The sequence below is a fragment of the Ranitomeya variabilis genome, chromosome 5 (assembly GCF_051348905.1).
Source record: "Ranitomeya variabilis isolate aRanVar5 chromosome 5, aRanVar5.hap1, whole genome shotgun sequence".
NCBI classification, from domain to species: Eukaryota; Metazoa; Chordata; class Amphibia; order Anura; family Dendrobatidae; genus Ranitomeya; species Ranitomeya variabilis.
The window spans coordinates 340,645,413-340,663,466 of NC_135236.1; the positions used below are offsets into that span (position 1 = coordinate 340,645,413).

Genomic DNA, 18,054 nt, shown 5'->3' on the forward strand with positions numbered 1-18,054 from the left:
ACCTGGTAGACTGTTTGTTCCTGATGATTGGACCAGTAGAGTCATCTCTGAGGTTCATTCTTCTGCGTTGGCAGGTCATCCTGGAATCTTTGGTACCAGGGATTTGGTGGCAAGGTCCTTCTGGTGGCCTTCCCTGTCACGAGATGTGCGAGGCTTTGTGCAGTCTTGTGACGTTTGTGTTCGGGCCAAGCCTTGTTGTTCTCGGGCTAGTGGATTGTTGTTACCCTTGCCTATCCCGAAGAGGCCTTGGACGCACATCTCGATGGATTTTATTTCGGATCTGCCTGTTTCTCAGAAGATGTCTGTCATCTGGGTGGTGTGTGACCGTTTCTCTAAGATGGTCCATCTGGTTCCCTTGCCTAAGTTGCCTTCTTCTTCCGAGTTGGTTCCTCTGTTTTTTCAAAATGTTGTTCGTTTGCATGGTATTCCGGAGAATATCGTTTCTGACAGAGGGACCCAATTCGTGTCTAGATTTTGGCGGGCATTCTGTGCTAGGATGGGCATAGATTTGTCTTTTTCGTCTGCTTTCCATCCTCAGACTAATGGCCAGACCGAGCGGACTAATCAGACCTTGGAGACATATTTGAGGTGTTTTGTGTCTGCGGATCAGGATGATTGGGTTGCTTTTTTGCCTTTGGCGGAGTTCGCCCTCAATAATCGGGCCAGCTCTGCCACCTTGGTGTCCCCGTTTTTCTGTAATTCGGGGTTTCATCCTCGATTTTCCTCCGGTCAAGTGGAATCTTTGGATTGTCCTGGAGTGGATGCTGTGGTGGAGAGGTTGCATCAGATTTGGGGGCAGGTGGTGGACAATTTGAAGTTGTCCCAGGAGAAGACTCAGCTTTTTGCCAACCGCCGTCGTCGTGTTGGTCCTCGGCTTTGTGTTGGGGACTTGGTGTGGTTGTCTTCTCGTTTTGTCCCTATGAGGGTTTCTTCTCCTAAGTTTAAGCCTCGGTTCATCGGCCCGTACAAGATATTGGAGATTCTTAACCCTGTGTCCTTCCGTTTGGACCTCCCTGCATCCTTTTCGATTCATAATGTTTTTCATCGGTCATTGTTGCGCAGGTATGAGGTACCGGCTGTGCCTTCCGTTGAGCCTCCTGCTCCGGTGTTGGTTGAGGGTGAGTTGGAGTACGTTGTGGAAAAGATCTTAGACTCTCGTGTTTCCAGACGGAAACTCCAGTATCTGGTTAAATGGAAGGGATACGGTCAGGAGGATAATTCTTGGGTCACTGCCTCTGATGTTCATGCCTCCGATCTTGTCCGTGCCTTTCATAGGGCTCATCCTGATCGCCCTGGTGGTTCTGGTGAGGGTTCGGTGCCCCCTCCTTGAGGGGGGGGTACTGTTGTGAAATTGGATTCTGGGCTCCCCCGGTGGCCACTTGTGGAATTGTACTTGTGTGCATCATCCCCTCTGTTCACCTGCTCCTATCAGGATGTGGGAGTCGCTATATAACCTTGCTCCTCTGTCAGTTTCATGCCGGTCAACAATGTAATCAGAAGCCTTCTGTGCATGTTCCTGCTACTAGACAACTCCTAGCTAAGTTGGACTTTTGTCCTTGTGTGTTTTTGCATTTTGTTCCTGTTCACAGCTGCTGTTTCGTTACTGTGTCTGGAAAGCTCTTGTGAGCGGAAATTGCCACTCTGGTGTTATGAGTTAATGCTAGAGTCTTAAAGTAATTTCTGGATGGTGTTTTGAGAGGGTTTTCTGCTGACCATGAAAGTGCCCTTTCTGTCTTCATGCTATCTAGTAAGCGGACCTCGATTTTGCTAAACCTATTTTCATACTACGTTTGTCATTTCATCTAAAATCACCGCCAATATATGTGGGGGCCTCTGTCTGCCTTTTGGGAAAATTTCTCTAGAGGTGAGCCAGGACTGTCTTTTCCTCTGCTAGGATTAGGTAGTTCTCCGGCTGGCGCTGGGCATCTAGGGATAAAAAACGTAGGCATGCTACCCGGCCACTTCTAGTTGTGCGGCAGGTTTAGTTCATGGTCAGTATAGTTTCCATCTTCCAAGAGCTAGTTCTCATATATGCTGGGCTATGTTCTCTCGCCATTGAGAATCATGACAGTCGCCGTGTCCTTATGATCACAATGTCCTAGTGATCTTAACCCAGTTGAACACCTATTGGGAGTTCTGAAGAGATAAGTTGAGAATCACTCTCCATATAGCATCCAGGCTCTAAAAGAGGTCTTTATTGAAAAATGGAAAAAAAAAATGTTGCAATATAATGCCAGCTTGTTCACTCCATGCCTGGATGACTTGGTGCTGTACTAAAAATCATGAAGGTCATGCAAAATACTTGATATAGCTGTTTTTGATGTGGGGTGTATTCATTTTTGCATCTACTACTTTGAACTGAAAACTGAAGATTTCATAATGAAAGTAATATTATTAACCTTTCTTTCATGTTTTGGGTAAAAAAAACCTCAATCTTGCCAAAATTGTGGAAATTGTTCTTGTTTTCAGTGAGATGTTGATTAAAATCTAACTTTTACTTTTTTTCTTACCTTTTTGTGTTTATTCAAAATGTAAAGATACACTCTGAATATTAGCACATTCAATGATTTTCACTATAGTAGTAGAATTCTTTTAAAAAATAAACTAGACATTTTGCTTTCTAAAAGAAAAAGCTAACACATTTTCAACACACGCACAACTTATACACTATCATGTGTCCTCACCGTTCACAGTTGGTTCCATCTGTAAATCCCTTGCAGCCCTTACAAGCACCAGTTACTGGGTCACATGTCTCTGAATTACCATTGCATTTACAGGGTTGGCAGTTTGGAAATCCATAATATCCAGGCAAGCAGCTGTCACAGCGCTGTCCTTGTATGTCTCCACGGCAAGGGCACTGTCCAGTCACCTGATCACATAATGTGCTTATTGACCCTTTGCTGTCACAGTTACATTCTATAAAACAAAAAAGAATGTTTTATCTGTTTTCATTTATGCAATTTCCAGTGGAAAATTTGTGCTTTAGGTTTGATGGCTATGGTGAACAAAACCTTCCTGTCTTTCTAATTCTATAGTTACCAGGATGTTTCTCCAACCTACCCAACATGTATCCGCAGAACATCCTGTGAATATCATACCTTGGCAACCATTAGTGACAAATCCAAAGCTGCCCACAGTACACCTGTCAGTTGATTCTGACGATATTAACCCCTTCACCACCAAGGGTGGTTTGCACGTTAATGACCGGGCCAATTTTTACAATTCTGACCACTGTCCCTTTATGAGGTTATAACTCTGGAACGCTTCAACGGATCTTGGCAATTCTGACACTGTTTTCTCGTGACATATTGTACTTCATGATAGTGGTAAAATTTCTTCGATATAACTTGCGTTTATTTGTGAAAAAAACGAATATTTGGCGAAAATTTTGAAAATTTCGCAATTTTCCAACTTTTAATTTTTATGCCCTTAAATCACAGACATATGTCATGCAAAATACTTAATAAGTAACATTTCCCACATGTCTACTTTACATCAGCACAATTTTGGAACCAAAATATTTTTTTGTGAAGGAGTTATAAGGGTTAAAAGTTGACCAGCAATTTCTCATTTTTACAACACCATTTTTTTTTAGGGACCACATCTCATTTGAAGTCATTTTGAGGGGTCTATAGGATAGAAAATACCCAAGTGTGACACCATTCTAAAAACTGCACCCCTCAAGGTGCTCAAAACCACTTTCAAGAAGTTTATTAACCCTTCAGGTGTTTCACAGGAATTTTTGGAATGTTTAAATAAAAATGAACATTTAACTTTTTTTTTACACAAAATTTATTTCAGATCCAATTTGTTTTATTTTACCAAGGGTAACAGGAGAAAATAGACCCCAAAATTTGTTGTACAATTTGTCCTGAGTACGCTGATACCCCATATGTGGGGGTAATCCACTGTTTGGGCGCATGGCAGAGCTCGGAAGGAAAGGAGCGCCATTTGACTTTTCAATGCAAAATTGACTGGAATTGAGATGGGACGCCAAGTTGCATTTGGAGAGCCCCTGATGTGCCTAAACATTGAAACCCCCCACAAGTGACACCATTTTGGAAAGTAGACCCCCTAAGGAACTTATCTAGATGTGTGGTGAGCACTTTGACCAAACAAGTGCTTCACAGAAGTTTATAATGCAGAGCGGTAAAAATAAAAAATCATATTTTTTTCACAAAAATGATCTTTTCGCCCCCAATTTTTTATTTTCCCAAGGGTAAGAGAAGAAATTGGACCTCAAAAATTGTTGTGCAATTTGTCCTGAGTACGCTGATACCCCATATGTGGGTGTAAACCATTGTTTGGGCGCAGGGCAGAGCTCGGAAGGGAAGGAGCGCCATTTGACTTTTCAATGCAAAATTGACTGGAATTGAGATGGGACGCCATGTTGCATTTGGAGAGCCCCTGATGTGCCTAAACATTGAAACCCCCCACAAGTTACACCATTTTGGAAAGTAGACCCCCTAAGGAACTTATCTAGATGTGTGGTGAGCACTTTGACCCAACAAGTGCTTCACAAAAGTTTATCATGCAGAGCCAAAAAAATAAAAAATCATATTTTTTCACAAAAATGATCTTTTCGCCCCCATTTTTTTATTTCCCCAAGGGTAAGAGAAGAAATTAGACCACAAAAGTTGTTGTGCAATTTGTCCTGAGTACGACGATACCCCATATGTGGGGGTAAACCACTGTTTGGGCGCATAGCAGAGCTCGGAAGGGAAGGAGCGCTATTTTACTTTTCAATGCAAAATTGACTGGAATTAAGATGGGATGCCATGTTGCGTTTGCAGAGCCCCTGATGTGCCTAAACATTGAAACCCCCCACAAGTGACACCATTTTGGAAAGTAGACCCCCTAAGGAACTTATGTAGATGTGTTTTGAGCACTTTGACCCAACAAGTGCTTCACAGAAGTTTATAATGCAGAGCCGTAAAAATAAAAATTCTTTTTTTTTTCACAAAAATGATTTTTTAGCCCCCAGTTTTGTATTTTCACAAGGGTATCAGGATAAATTGGACCTCAAAAGTTGTTGTCCAATTTGTCCTGAGTATGCTGATACCCCATATGTGGGGGGGAACCACTGTTTGGGCGCATGACAGAGCTCAGAAGGGAAGGAGCGCCATTTGGAATGCAGACTTAAATGGATTGGTCTGCAGGCATCACGTTGCATTTGCAGAGCCCCTGATGTACCCAAACAGTACAAACCCCCCACAAGTGACCCCATATTGGAAACTAGACCCCCCAAGGAACTAATCTAGATGTGTTGTGAGAACTTTGAACCCCCAAGTGTTTAACTACAGTTTATAACGCAGAGCCGTGAAAATAAAAATTCTTTTTTTTTTCACAAAAATGATTTTTTAGCCCCCAGTTTTGTATTTTTACAAGGGTATCAGGATAAATTGGACCCCAAAAGTTGTTGTGCAATTTGTCCTGAGTATGCTGATACCCCATATGTGGGGGGGAACCACTGTTTGGGCGCATGACAGAGCTCGGAAGGGAAGGAGCGCCATTTGGAATGCAGACTTAAATGGATTGGTCTGCAGGCGTCACGTTGTATTTGCAGAGCCCCTGATGTACCCAAACAGTACAAACCCCCCACAAGTGACACCATATCGGAAACTAGACCCCCCAAGGAACTTATCTAGATGTGTTGTGAGAACTTTGAACCCCCAAGTGTTTCACTACAGTTTACAACGCAGAGCCGTGAAAATAAAAAATCCTTTTTTTCCCACAAAACTTATTTTTTGGCCCCCAGTTTTGTATTTTTCCAAGGGTAGCAGGAGAAATTGGACCTCAAAAGTTGTTGTACAATTTGTCCTGAGTACGCTGATACCCCATATGTGGGGGTAAACCACTGTTTGGGCGCATGGGAGAGCTCGGAAAGGAAGTAGCACCGTTTGACTTTTCAATGCAAAATTGACAGGAATTGAGATGGGACGCCATGTTGCGTTTGGAGAGCCACTGATGTGCCTAAACATTGAAACCCCCCACAAGTGACACCATTTTGGAAAGTAGACCCCCTAAGGAACTTATGTAGATGTGTTTTGAGCGCTTTGACCCACCAAGGGCTTCACAGAAGTTAATAATGCAGAGCCGTAAAAATAAAACAAACATTTTTTCCCACAAAAATTATTTTTTTAGCCCCCAGTTTTGTATTTTCCCGAGGGTAGCAGGAGAAATTGGACCCCAAAATTTGTTGTCCAAGTTGTCCTGAGTGCGATGATACACCATATGTGGGGAGAACCACTGTTTGGGCGCATGGGAGGGCTCGGAAAGGAAGGAGCGCCATTTGGAATGCAGACTTAGATGGAATGGTCTGCAGGCGTCACATTGCGTTTGCAGAGCCCCTAATGTACCTAAACAGTAGAAACCCCCCACAAATGACACCATGTTGGAAAGTAGACCCCCTAAGGAACTTATCTAGATGTGTGGTGAGCACTTTGACCCACCAAGGGCTTCACAGAAGTTTATAATGCAGAGCCATAAAAATAAAACAAAAATTTTTTCCCACAAAAATTATTTTTTAGCCCCCAGTTTTGTATTTTCCCGAGGGTAACAGGAGAAATTGGACCCCAAATGTTGTTGTCCAATTTGTCCTGAGTGCGCTGATACCCCATATGTGGGGGGAACCACCGTTTGGATGCATGGGAGGGCTCGGAAGGGAAGGAGCGCCATTTGGAATGCAGACTTAGATGGAATGGTCTGCAGGCGTCACATTGCGTTTGCAGAGCCCCTAATGTACCTAAACAGTAGAAGCCCCACACAAGTGACCCCATTTTGGAAACTAGACCCCCCAAGGAACTTATCTAGATGTGTTGTAAGAACTTTGAACCCCCAAGTGTTTCACTACAGTTTATAACGCAGAGCCGTGAAAATAAAAAATCTTTGTTTTTCCCACAAAAATTATTTTTTAGCCCCCAGTTTTGTATTTTCCCAGGGGTAACAGGAGAAATTGGACCCCAAAGGTTGTTGTCCTATTTGTCCTGAGTACGCTGATACCCCATATGTTGGGGTAAACCCCTGTTTGGGCACACGGGAGAGCTCGGAAGGGAAGGAGCACTGTTTTACTTTTTCAACGCAGAATTGGCTGGAATTGAGATCGGACGCCATGTCGCGTTTGGAGAGCCCCTGATGTGCCGAAACAGTGGAAACCCCCCAATTATAACTGAAACCCTAATCCAAACACACCCCTAACCCTAATCCCAACAGTAACCCTAACCACACCTCTAACCCTGACACACCCCTAACCCTAATCCCAACCCTATTCCCAACCGTAAATGTAATCCAAACCCTAACCCTAACTTTAGCCCCAACCCTAACTGTAGCCTTAACCCTAGCCCCAACCCTAGCCCTAATGGGAAAATGGAAATAAATACATTTTTTTTTTCCCTAACTAAGGGGGTGATGAAGGGGGGTTTGATTTACTTTTATAGCGGGTTTTTTAGCGGAATTTTATGATTGGCAGCCGTCACACACTGAAAGACGCTTTTTATTGCAAAAAATATTTTTTGCGTTACCACATTTTGAGAGCTATAAATTTTCCATATTTTGGTCCACAGTCATGTGAGGTCTTGTTTTTTGTGGGACGAGTTGACGTTTTTATTGGTAACATTTTTGGGCACGTCACATTTTTTGATCGCTTTTTATTCCGATTTTTGTGAGGCAGAATGACCAAAAACCAGCTATTCATGACTTTCTTTTGGGGGAGGCGTTTATACCGTTCCGCGTTTGGTAAAATTGATAAAGCAGTTTTATTGTTCGGGTCAGTACGATTACAGCGATACCTCATTTATCTCATTTTTTTATGTTTTGGCGCTTTTATACGATAAAAACTATTTTATTGAAAAAATAATTATTTTTGCATCGCTTTATTCTCAGGACTATAACTTTTTTACTTTTTTGCTGATCATGCTGTATGGCGGCTCGTTATTTGCGGGACAAGATGACGCTTTCAGCGTTACCATGGTTATTTATATCTGTCTTTTTGATCGCGTGTTATTCCACTTTTTGTTCGGCGGTATGATAATAAAGGGTTGTTTTTTGCCTCGGTTTTTTTTTTTTTTCTTACGGTGTTTACTGAAGGGGTTAACTAGTGGGCCAGTTTTATAGGTCGGGTCATTACGGACGCGGCAATACTAAATATGTGTACTTTTATTGGTTTTTTTTTATATTTAGATAAAGAAATGTATTTATGGGAATAATATATATATATATTTTTTCATTATTTTGGAATATTTTTTTTTATTTTTTTTTACACATTTGAAATTTTTTTTTTTACTTTTTTACTTTGCCCCAGGGGGGGACAATACAGATCGGTGATCTGTCAGTTTGCATAGCACTCTGACAGATCACCGATCTGAGAGAAGTGCAGGCTGCTTCACAGTGCCTGCTCTGAGCAGGCTTCTGTGAAGCCACCTCCCTCCCTGCAGGACCCGGATCCACGGCCATGTTGGATCCGGGTCTGGAGCAGGCAGGGAGGGAGGTAAGACCCTCGCAGCAACGCGATCACATCGCGTTGCTCCGGGGGTCTCAGGGAAGCCCGCAGGGAGCCCCCTCCCTGCGCGATGCTTCCCTGCACCGCCGGCACATCGCGATCATGTTTGATCGCGGTGTGCCGGGGGTTAATGTGCAGGGGGCGGTCCGTGACCGCTCCTGGCACATAGTGCCGGATGTCAGCTGCGATATGCAGCCGACACCCGGCCGCGATCGGCCGCGCTCCCCCCGTGAGCGCGGCCGATCGCGTATGACGTACTATCCCGTCCGTGGTCATGGGGGCCCACCCCACCTCGACGGGATAGTACGTCAAATGTCGGGAAGGGGTTAAAGGGGTTGTGCCACAAACAAAAGTATATTTTAATCAATAGATCTTGGAATAATAATAAGTTCCACAATTGGATGTGTTTAAAATAATGTTCCTATCCCGAGATAATCTTATAAATGTGTCCCAGAGTAATGGCTGCAGGAACAGGTCGAATATTCTATAGCTTATTGGCAGGGGAGGAAGCAAAAGAGAGTATACAGACATTGAAGCACAGGATCTCATCTGATTTTACCTAAAAGAAAGAATTGGCTGTGATTTAATGCTGTAATATCTGTATAGTCGTTTGCTTTCTCCCCTGGCCATTAGTTGTGGTTTATCCAACCTGCTCTTGTATGGTCAGACACAGCCATTACACTGGAGCACATTTATAAGATTTTTTCGGGACAGGACATTTTTTTTTAAACACATCCAATTGTGGAACATATTTTTATTCCAAGATCTGTTGATTTAAATATACTTTTCCTCATGGCAGCAGCCATTTAAGTTTATTATAACATTGTCCACCAATTTTACTGCAGATCAAATTTACATATCCATCTGGATTACGTTTGCAATCTGTCAGAGATAGATATGTGTCACGATGGTAACCTACACGCTTCTCACACCACCCTACTCACCATGATCACCATGTGGTGTCTTCTTTTGTCAGTTTGTCTTGTTGAGCTGCCTTTGGCACCACTCCTCTGCACTGTTGCATCTGCATGTAGCTTGCATTTGGCCTTAGGGGGCGTGGCTGGAATTTAGCCATGCTGTGTCCTGCAGAAATGAGATTCCCTGGTCTATCCCATGTGAGTAGGCACTACATTAGACTGCTCTTCCCACCACTCTCTGCATGAGCATTGGTTCCTACTTCTGGAATTTATGCCATGCTGCGTCCTGCAGAAATTAGATTCCCTGGTCTATCCCATGTGAGTAGGCACTACATTAGACTGCTCTTCCCACCACTCTCTGCATGAGCATTGGTTCCTACTTCTGGAATTTATGCCATGCTGCGTCCTGCAGAAATTAGATTCCCTGGTCTATCCCATGTGAGTAGACACTACATTAGACTGCTCCTCCCACCACTCTCTGCATGAGCGTTGGATCCTAGCTAGTTTATCTGCTAGTGTCCTGTTTATGTGCTTGTTTACACTACATCTCTTGTTATAGACCTAGCTTGTATACTTGCCCTGTCTGTCTTCTTCGCTCCTGGCTTTGACTTTGTACTCTGATCCTGTGCTCCTGCCCTGACCTCAGACCATTTGACTGTGCCTCTGTCTCCCCTCCTGTACCTCATACCTGCGCCTCTGACCCTCCTGTCAGCTGTTGCAGTCCAGTGGTCTGCCCTGGAGTGGTACCTGATGTCAAGAGGCAGCCCAGCCTATCCTCACCATCAGAGGCCCTAGAGAAATCCCAGTAGATACTTAGTCACACCTCCTGAAGGTAAGCCCAGCCTGTGACGCAGTGGGTCCAAACCAGTCTTACATTATGCTTCTGTTATTTTTTGTTCTACAACTGCATTTGCCACGGCAAAAATATACCAATGGCAAACTTGTAATACTTTTACACATTGTGCATTAACTCCATGTCTAACACACAATTTCACACAACACAAATGTATTGCAGAGCACCGTGCAATATACAATGCCAAACTTGTCATAAAAATAAGCGGAGAATAGCGAATTTTAGCGCCCTATAAAAAAAGAAAAAAAAAGAAGGGAGACGTGTTTCATGGATATGAAGATATAATGTAGGGTGCTATGCAGAAGGCACCTGAACTGTCAGAGTTTTGTCAGACTGCTGTCACTAGATAAAAATGGATTTTTTTAATGCTTTTGTTAAAGATTTGTTGGGCAAAATTTGAATAATCATTATTTTATCTGTTCATTCATAATTAAAGAGTACAAGTGTCCTGTCTTTCTGTCACAGACTCATTCTCCAATTTCCTCATAAATATTGAGCAGTTGTAAGCATTTGTCCCCTTTGGATTGCAAACACAGCCTCATATAAAACAACATATGTTATTAAACTTGCCATCACTTTTTACATAGAATCGAGATATCTCGATTTAGACTTACAGTAGGGGAAATAAGTATCTGATCGGTTGCTGATTTTGTACGTTTGACCAATGACAAAGACATGAACAGTGTATAATTTTAAGGATAGGTTAATTTTACCATTAAGAGAATATCAAAAAATAAAATCCAGAAAATCACATTGTAAAAATTCTAAAAATTTATTTGCATTTTGCAGTGACAAATAAGTATTTGATCCCTCTTGACAAGCACAGCAGTCAGACATTTTTTGTAGTTGATGATGAGGTTTGTGCATGTCAGGAGGAATTTTGTGTGTGCCATTTTGTGAGTGTAACGGCGTAGTGAGGCTGCTGCATGTAGATAGATTGTTAGCTAGGCAGTTTTTTCTCAGCTGGTTCAGATACATAGGATCCTGTGTCAAATCAACCTTTCAGCAAATAAACCCAGAGTGCTAATTCTGTGGTGCAGCCACGAGTCGCCATTTCAGCTTAGAAATCCGTAGTGCTGCTAATTCTGTGGTACAGTGACCAGTCACCACTTCAGCACATCAATCCTTTGTGCTAATTGTGTGGTCCAGCCACCAGTCCACATTTCAGCATATAAATCCTTTCTGCCAATTATGTGATCCAGCCACCAGTCCATGTTTCAGCATCTAAATCCTTTGTGCTAATTGTCTGGCCAGCTACCAGTCCACATTACAGCATATACATCTCTTGTGCTAATTCTGTGGTCCAACTGCAGCGCCCCCACTGCCGCAGGGCCGAGGGGTACCCGGTACCGGGCCTGTGAGTCTCTGCTCTGGGGTTGTCACGGCGGCTAGGCCCCGGTCCGTGACCCTGCCGAGGGGCGCACAGTGAATGATGTGACGGATGATGGTAGTGATGCTGTAGTGGTGCGGTGCAGTAAATAACGAGGACCCCAGGTTGCAGTCTCTTTACCTCTTTACTGAAGATCTCTGGGTCCTCAGTCCAGAATCTGGATAACCAGGCTGCGTAAGTCCGGCCGGTCCAATGGCACCTCCAGAGTTCTCTTAGCAGGTGGAAATCTGTGCCTTCCTTCTAGCGCTATGTGTTGCGGTCCTTCCCTGCTGAGCTTACAGAAAGTCCCCACAACTGTTGTGTCTGTTTCTTAAGTTCCCTCACAACTCGATTAGATGATGTTCTGCTAATCCTCCGTCCCTCCCTGGTGTTCTGGTTGGGACGGCACCCGTTTGACGGGTAGGCTCGGAGCTCTTCCGGGACCCTAGAGTCGCCCCTCTCCACAAGTTGCCCCCCAAGACTGCATAGGTGATTTAAGTTAGACAGCCCGCCTTAGACTGACTGTCCTGCTGCTGTTTGGAGTATTGCTTGAAGCTGAATGTTATGATACTCCCTCGGCGTTCCGGCCACCGGTAGTGCGCCTCAGTAGGATGTTGCTTCGGTCTTACAGCACGACTCCTACTGGTATTTCTCCTTTTGCGTGATCTCGTTTCTCACTCAGCACAATCTATCTCGCTTCTAATCCTTCCTTGGGCACCGCCGCTATCCTGAGCAGGCACGGTTCCGTTACGTTCGTTCAAGTTGCCAAGCCTCTGTCAGGATCCCACCCCTGACAGAGACCCTACTGTATCTTCCCCCACAACACCCTCTGCCACAAGGTGTTGCCTGGTTCCAACCCAGTCAGCTTTCTCATCTAACTTCCTGCCTGACCCCCAGTTTACCCACTATGGTGGGGAGTGGCCTAGTGAATAGAACCCTTAGCTCCCCCGGAGGCCCGACTGTGAAATGTATTGGTGTCTGTGATACCTGATCAGATGAACTCCTTCAGTGCCATCAGACGCACCATAGCTCCCCTTAGTGGCGGAGCCACAGTACTGCAACGACCAGGACTCTGGGGCGCTGCACTCCCCCCTGGTTAAACACAGTACTCCGGGACTGGGAAGAAAACAACAATACAAGTTAGCAAAAAGACATACAGTTTTGTTGAGTGCAATAACAATAAGCATATTTAAACAGAGCTTCCCTTTATGGGAGGTGAGGACACTTGAACGTTACAAACATGGTTAAATGTCATAGCAACATGCTATAAATAACTTGCTTTTACCCAACCGGGTATTCTACTAAGTGCAAAATTGTTGAACAATAATTTAACATTGCCTTTAAGGACATACACTCTGAATCCACTAAAGACCTTCTTATAATCACATTATAAGGCAGTTTAACTTTTTCATTCTCCTACTTTAATTCTGCAGGACCGCCTGTCCTAACGGCACCAGACCTACTGCCTCTCCTTTCTGTTACAGGACCGCCCCGTTCAGCCCGGGCCTACTGCCTTTTCAACTACTATACACAGTATAGAGCATAACATTACTTTCAGTTTAAGAGCACCGAGCCATTTCTATATGGCTCCTAAGAGGACTCAGGGTTCACCTTCTATCCCCATTGTCTATCAACATTATCAAGCATTTTCTATAGAACATTAAACTTTCTTCCATCTTTCACTTTCTTTCAGGGAACATCATCAGCATTTCTTCACAATTAACTAGTTGGATACATATAACTTTCTCATGTAAACATTATAATCACTTTCTTTCGTCAAAACATTATTGCTACTTGTCTTAAAGCAATATCACCGTTTAAGTGCGACAAATGAACATCCCCTTTAAGAGGGGACCAAGTCTCTATGAGGTAGCACGTCTTCTCAAGCTACCAGTCCATACTCAGCAAAGGTTCCAGTGTGGTATCTTCACAAAGAGTCCTTCTTTAAGTAAAACCAGTAGGGAGCACCTTTAACCCCTTCATGACCTTGGGATTTTTCGTTTTTCCGTTTTCGTTTTTCACTCCCCTCCTTCACAGAGCCATAACTTTTTTATTTTTCCGTCAATTTGGCCATGTGAGGGCTTATTTTTTGCGGGACGAGTTGTACTTTTGAACGACATCATTGGTTTTACCATGTCATGTACTAGAAAACGGGAAAAAAATTCCAAGTGCAGTGAAATTGCAAAAGAAGTGCAATCCCACACTTGTTTTTTGCTTGCCTATTTTGCTAGGTTCACTAAATGCTAAAACTGACCTGCCATTATGATTCTCCAGGTCAGTACGAGTTCATAGACACCTCACATGTCTAGGTTATGTTTTACCTAAGTGGTGAAAAAAATTTCCAAACTTTGCAAAAAAAAAAAAAGAAAAATTTGCGCCATTTTCCGATACTCGTAGCGTCTCCATTTTTCGTGATCTGGGGTCAGGTGAGGGCTTATTTTCTGCGTGCCGAGCTGGCGTTTTTAATTATAGCATTTTGGTGCAGATACGTTCTTTTGATCGCCCGTTATTGCATTTTAATGCAATGTCGCGGCGACCAAAAAAACGTATTTCTGGCGTTTCGATTTTTTTTCTCATTACGCCATTTAGCGATCAGGTTAATGCTTTTTTTTTATTGATAGATCGGGCGATTCTGAACGCGGCGATACCAAATATGTGTAGGTTTGATTTTTTTTTTATTGATTTATTTTGATTGGGGCGAAAGGGGGGTGATTTAAACTTTTATGTTTTTTTATTTTTTTCACATTTTTAAAAACTTTTTTTTTTCACTTTTGCCATGCTTCTATAGCCTCCATGGGAGGCTAGAAGCAGGCACAGCCCGATCGGCTCTGCTACATAACAGCGATCATCAGATCGCTGTTATGTAGGAGAATTGCAGGTGTGCTGTGAGCGCCGACCACAGGGTGGCGCTCACCGCCACCGGCGATCAGTAACCATAGAGGTCTCAAGGACCTCTATGATTACCATTCAGAAGCATCGCCGACCCCCGATCATGTGACGGGGGTCGGCGATGACGTCATATCCGGCCGCACGGCCGGATGCGGTAGTTAAATGCCGCTGTCTGCGTTTGACAGCGGCATTTAACTAGTTAATAGGCGCGGGCAGATCGCGATTCTGCCCGCGCCTATTGCAGGCACATGTCAGCTGTTCAAAACAGCTGACATGTCCCGGCTTTGATGCGGGCTCACCGCGGAGCCCTGCATCAAAGCAGGGGAGCTGACCTCGGACGGTATAGTACGTCCGAGGTCAGTAAGGGGTTAATAAGGTGCAAACTATTTACAAAAAGTTTGTATCATGCACTGTTCATGATTGCGGCAGTTCTGGAAACTTGTGCAAAAACTTAGAAAAACAACAAAACAATAGGGATCCCGGGTCAACAAGGAATCCCTTTAAAAGTTAACCCTGGACGGGTGTTAGCAGCAAAATAATAGAACAGCAACTATTTACATATTCAGAATACGGAGACATTTACTCAAACCACCCAGGAGGCAGCACCGGCGGAGGCAACCCCTTTGGGTATTGCGAGCCGCCTGGTACTGCATAAGGGGGTCTGTCGTCCCATCTGGGGGTCTGTGTACCCACAGTCTTCAGCTCCGTAGCAGCACGGGCACCGCCCTCCGAGAGAGGTGCCTCCTTGGCTACGAGGGTGGTGGAGGTGACAATGCTGCATGTCGTGGTCTTGACCATAGTACACGTGGGGGTGTCTTCGGTGGTCCTGGCCACGACCACGAGCTGACCGCAGGGGGACACCTTTGCTACAGGGGTCAGCTTTACTGGCACCCTAATCGGAGGCATCGCAGGGGTTGGTTCCTTGTGGACATTCAGGGCAAACCACCCTTTTTCCCCAAAGTGCCTGGTGTATGAGACTTCATCCCCCGGATAGAGATCCCGGCCTGGGTGGCCCTCCCTGAGGTGCGACTCAACATCCCTCCGGTTCACAAACACCTCCGCATACAGACCCGGTTCTTTGATAAAGCCCCAGCCCCCACGGAGCTTAAAGGTGGTGATGATGCCCTGCCTGCGCAGGGCCTGGTGAGCAGTGGGGTCCTTGCGGGCCCGGTCCTTGACCGCCAAGTCTTTCTGATGGTAGGCCTCCAGCCCGGCCTGGTACTTTTTGTCTTGTTCCTTCCACTGCTGCTCTAGCTGGGCCTGATATTCTCCCCAGCTTAGGGCCTGCACCATCTCTCCCTCCTGGGTCTCCACCCTGGGGAACCCCATAAGATTGGATCCGGGGTTCACCCAGCGGCACACTGTGCGCTCCGTGTGGACCTCACACAGCAGGGGAGTAGGGGTGATTGGGGCTCGCATACGGTGTTCCATGCCCGTGGCTTCCTCCCATGGTAGCAGGCGCTGGAGTCTATGGGTTCCCGGGAGAGGTGGTGCTGCTACGGGACCCACCAGCAAACCCTCGGCCAGCGGGACGGGGTCGGCGGACTCACCAGCCGATGCAGGTTCCTCCTCCGCGGCGGGTTCCTCCGGCGGGGTCAGCGAGGATCTCAGCGGCTGCTCCAGTAACGGTGCAGGATCCGGCGCCTGAGGGCCTTCTTCCGGCGCTGCCTGGTGTGGAGCCTGGGCCTTCATGTTCAGCTGAAGGAGCTGGTCGAGCAAGCTCTCCATCTCGACCCGTAAGAGTTCGGTGCTGTCCACGGAGAACGGGCTGCTGTGCTCATCCGGGTAGTTGGGGGAGATTTCCACTTCAACCCCACTGTCGGGTTCAGAGCTGCTGGCCATGGCGTCCTCCACGTGGGTCGCTTCCTGGTCTTTTTCCCACTCTCTCCTTCGTGGGCGGTGTCGTTTTCTCGATCTCCGCCCCCCATTGAGGATCAGGAGGCGGATCTCCGCTGCTGACGGACACGTCCTCACAGTGCAGAAATATTTAGACTGGGCGGCCATTGTTGTTCGCGCTCTCCAGCTTGCCTACGCCCACTCCACGCCCCTCTTCTTCTCCTGCGCTATAATGGCGGCGGATTTTGGCAGTAAATGGCGCAGCACAGTCTTTGTAATAAAGTACAATCCAAGCACAGTAAATCACAGTTCCAAGGCACACATGACCTGATTTTTCAGGCTTAAGTAGATCCTGTTCGTGACGCCAAGTTTTGCAGCGCCCCCACTGCCGCAGGGCCGAGGGGTACCCGGTACCGGGCCTGTGAGTCTCTGCTCTGAGGTTGTCACGGCGGCTAGGCCCCGGTCCGTGACCCTGCCGAGGGGCGCACAGTGAATGATGTGACGGATGATGGTAGTGATGCTGTAGTGGTGCGGTGCAGTAAATAACGAGGACACCAGGTTGCAGTCTCTTTACCTCTTTACTGAAGATCTCTGGGTCCTCAGTCCAGAATCCGGATAACCAGGCTGCGTAAGTCCGGCCGGTCCAATGGCACCTCCAGAGTTCTCTTAGCAGGTGGAAATCTGTGCCTTCCTTCTAGCGCTATGTGTTGCGGTCCTTCCCTGCTGAGCTTACAGAAAGTCCCCACAACTGTTGTGTCTGTTTCTTAAGTTCCCTCACAACTCGATTAGATGATGTTCTGCTAATCCTCCGTCCCTCCCTGGTGTTCTGGTTGGGATGGCACCCGTTTGACGGGTAGGCTCGGAGCTCTTCCGGGACCCTAGAGTCGCCCCTCTCCACAAGTTGCCCCCCAAGACTGCATAGGTGATTTAAGTTAGACAGCCCGCCTTAGACTGACTGTCCTGCCGCTGTTTGGAGTATTGCTTGAAGCTGAATGTTATGATACTCCCTCGGCGTTCCGGCCACCGGTAGTGCGCCTCAGTAGGATGTTGCTTCGGTCTTACAGCACGACTCCTACTGGTATTTCTCCTTTTGCGTGATCTCGTTTCTCACTCAGCACAATCTATCTCGCTTCTAATCCTTCCTTGGGCACCGCCGCTATCCTGAGCAGGCACGGTTCCGTTACGTTCGTTCAAGTTGCCAAGCCTCTGTCAGGATCCCACCCCTGACAGAGACCCTACTGTATCTTCCCCCACAACACCCTCTGCCACAAGGTGTTGCCTGGTTCCAACCCAGTCAGCTTTCTCATCTAATTTCCTGCCTGACCCCCAGTTTACCCACTATGGTGGGGAGTGGCCTAGTGAATAGAACCCTTAGCTCCCCCCGGAGGCCCGACTGTGAAATGTATTGGTGTCTGTGATACCTGATCAGATGAACTCCTTCAGTGCCATCAGACGCACCATAGCTCCCCTTAGTGGCGGAGCCACAGTACTGCAACGACCAGGACTTTGGGGCGCTGCAAAACCACACTATCTCAGCAAATAAATACTGACTGTTTATTTAGTGACAGGTGACTGAGAGGTCTGGGCCTAAGGTTTTGAAGCAGCTGGTTAAAAGAGGAGAGGGGTGCATCCAACATGAGTGTGAAAAAGCGATGTCATAGTGGAAGGGGGAATAGGTGTGGTGTTCGAGGTG

At 45.9% G+C, this 18,054-nt stretch overlaps 1 protein-coding gene across 3 annotated transcripts in view; it reads right to left on the reverse strand.

Moving 5' to 3' along the window:
• Positions 1–18,054, reverse strand: part of LAMB4 (laminin subunit beta 4) — a 394,745-nt gene that overhangs the window by 234,016 nt on the left and 142,675 nt on the right. For all 3 annotated transcript variants that reach the window (XM_077264810.1, XM_077264809.1, XM_077264812.1), the window contains exon 24: positions 2,685–2,916. In XM_077264810.1, the coding sequence (XP_077120925.1) occupies positions 2,685–2,916 (232 nt within the window). The remainder of the gene's footprint in view (positions 1–2,684; positions 2,917–18,054) is intronic.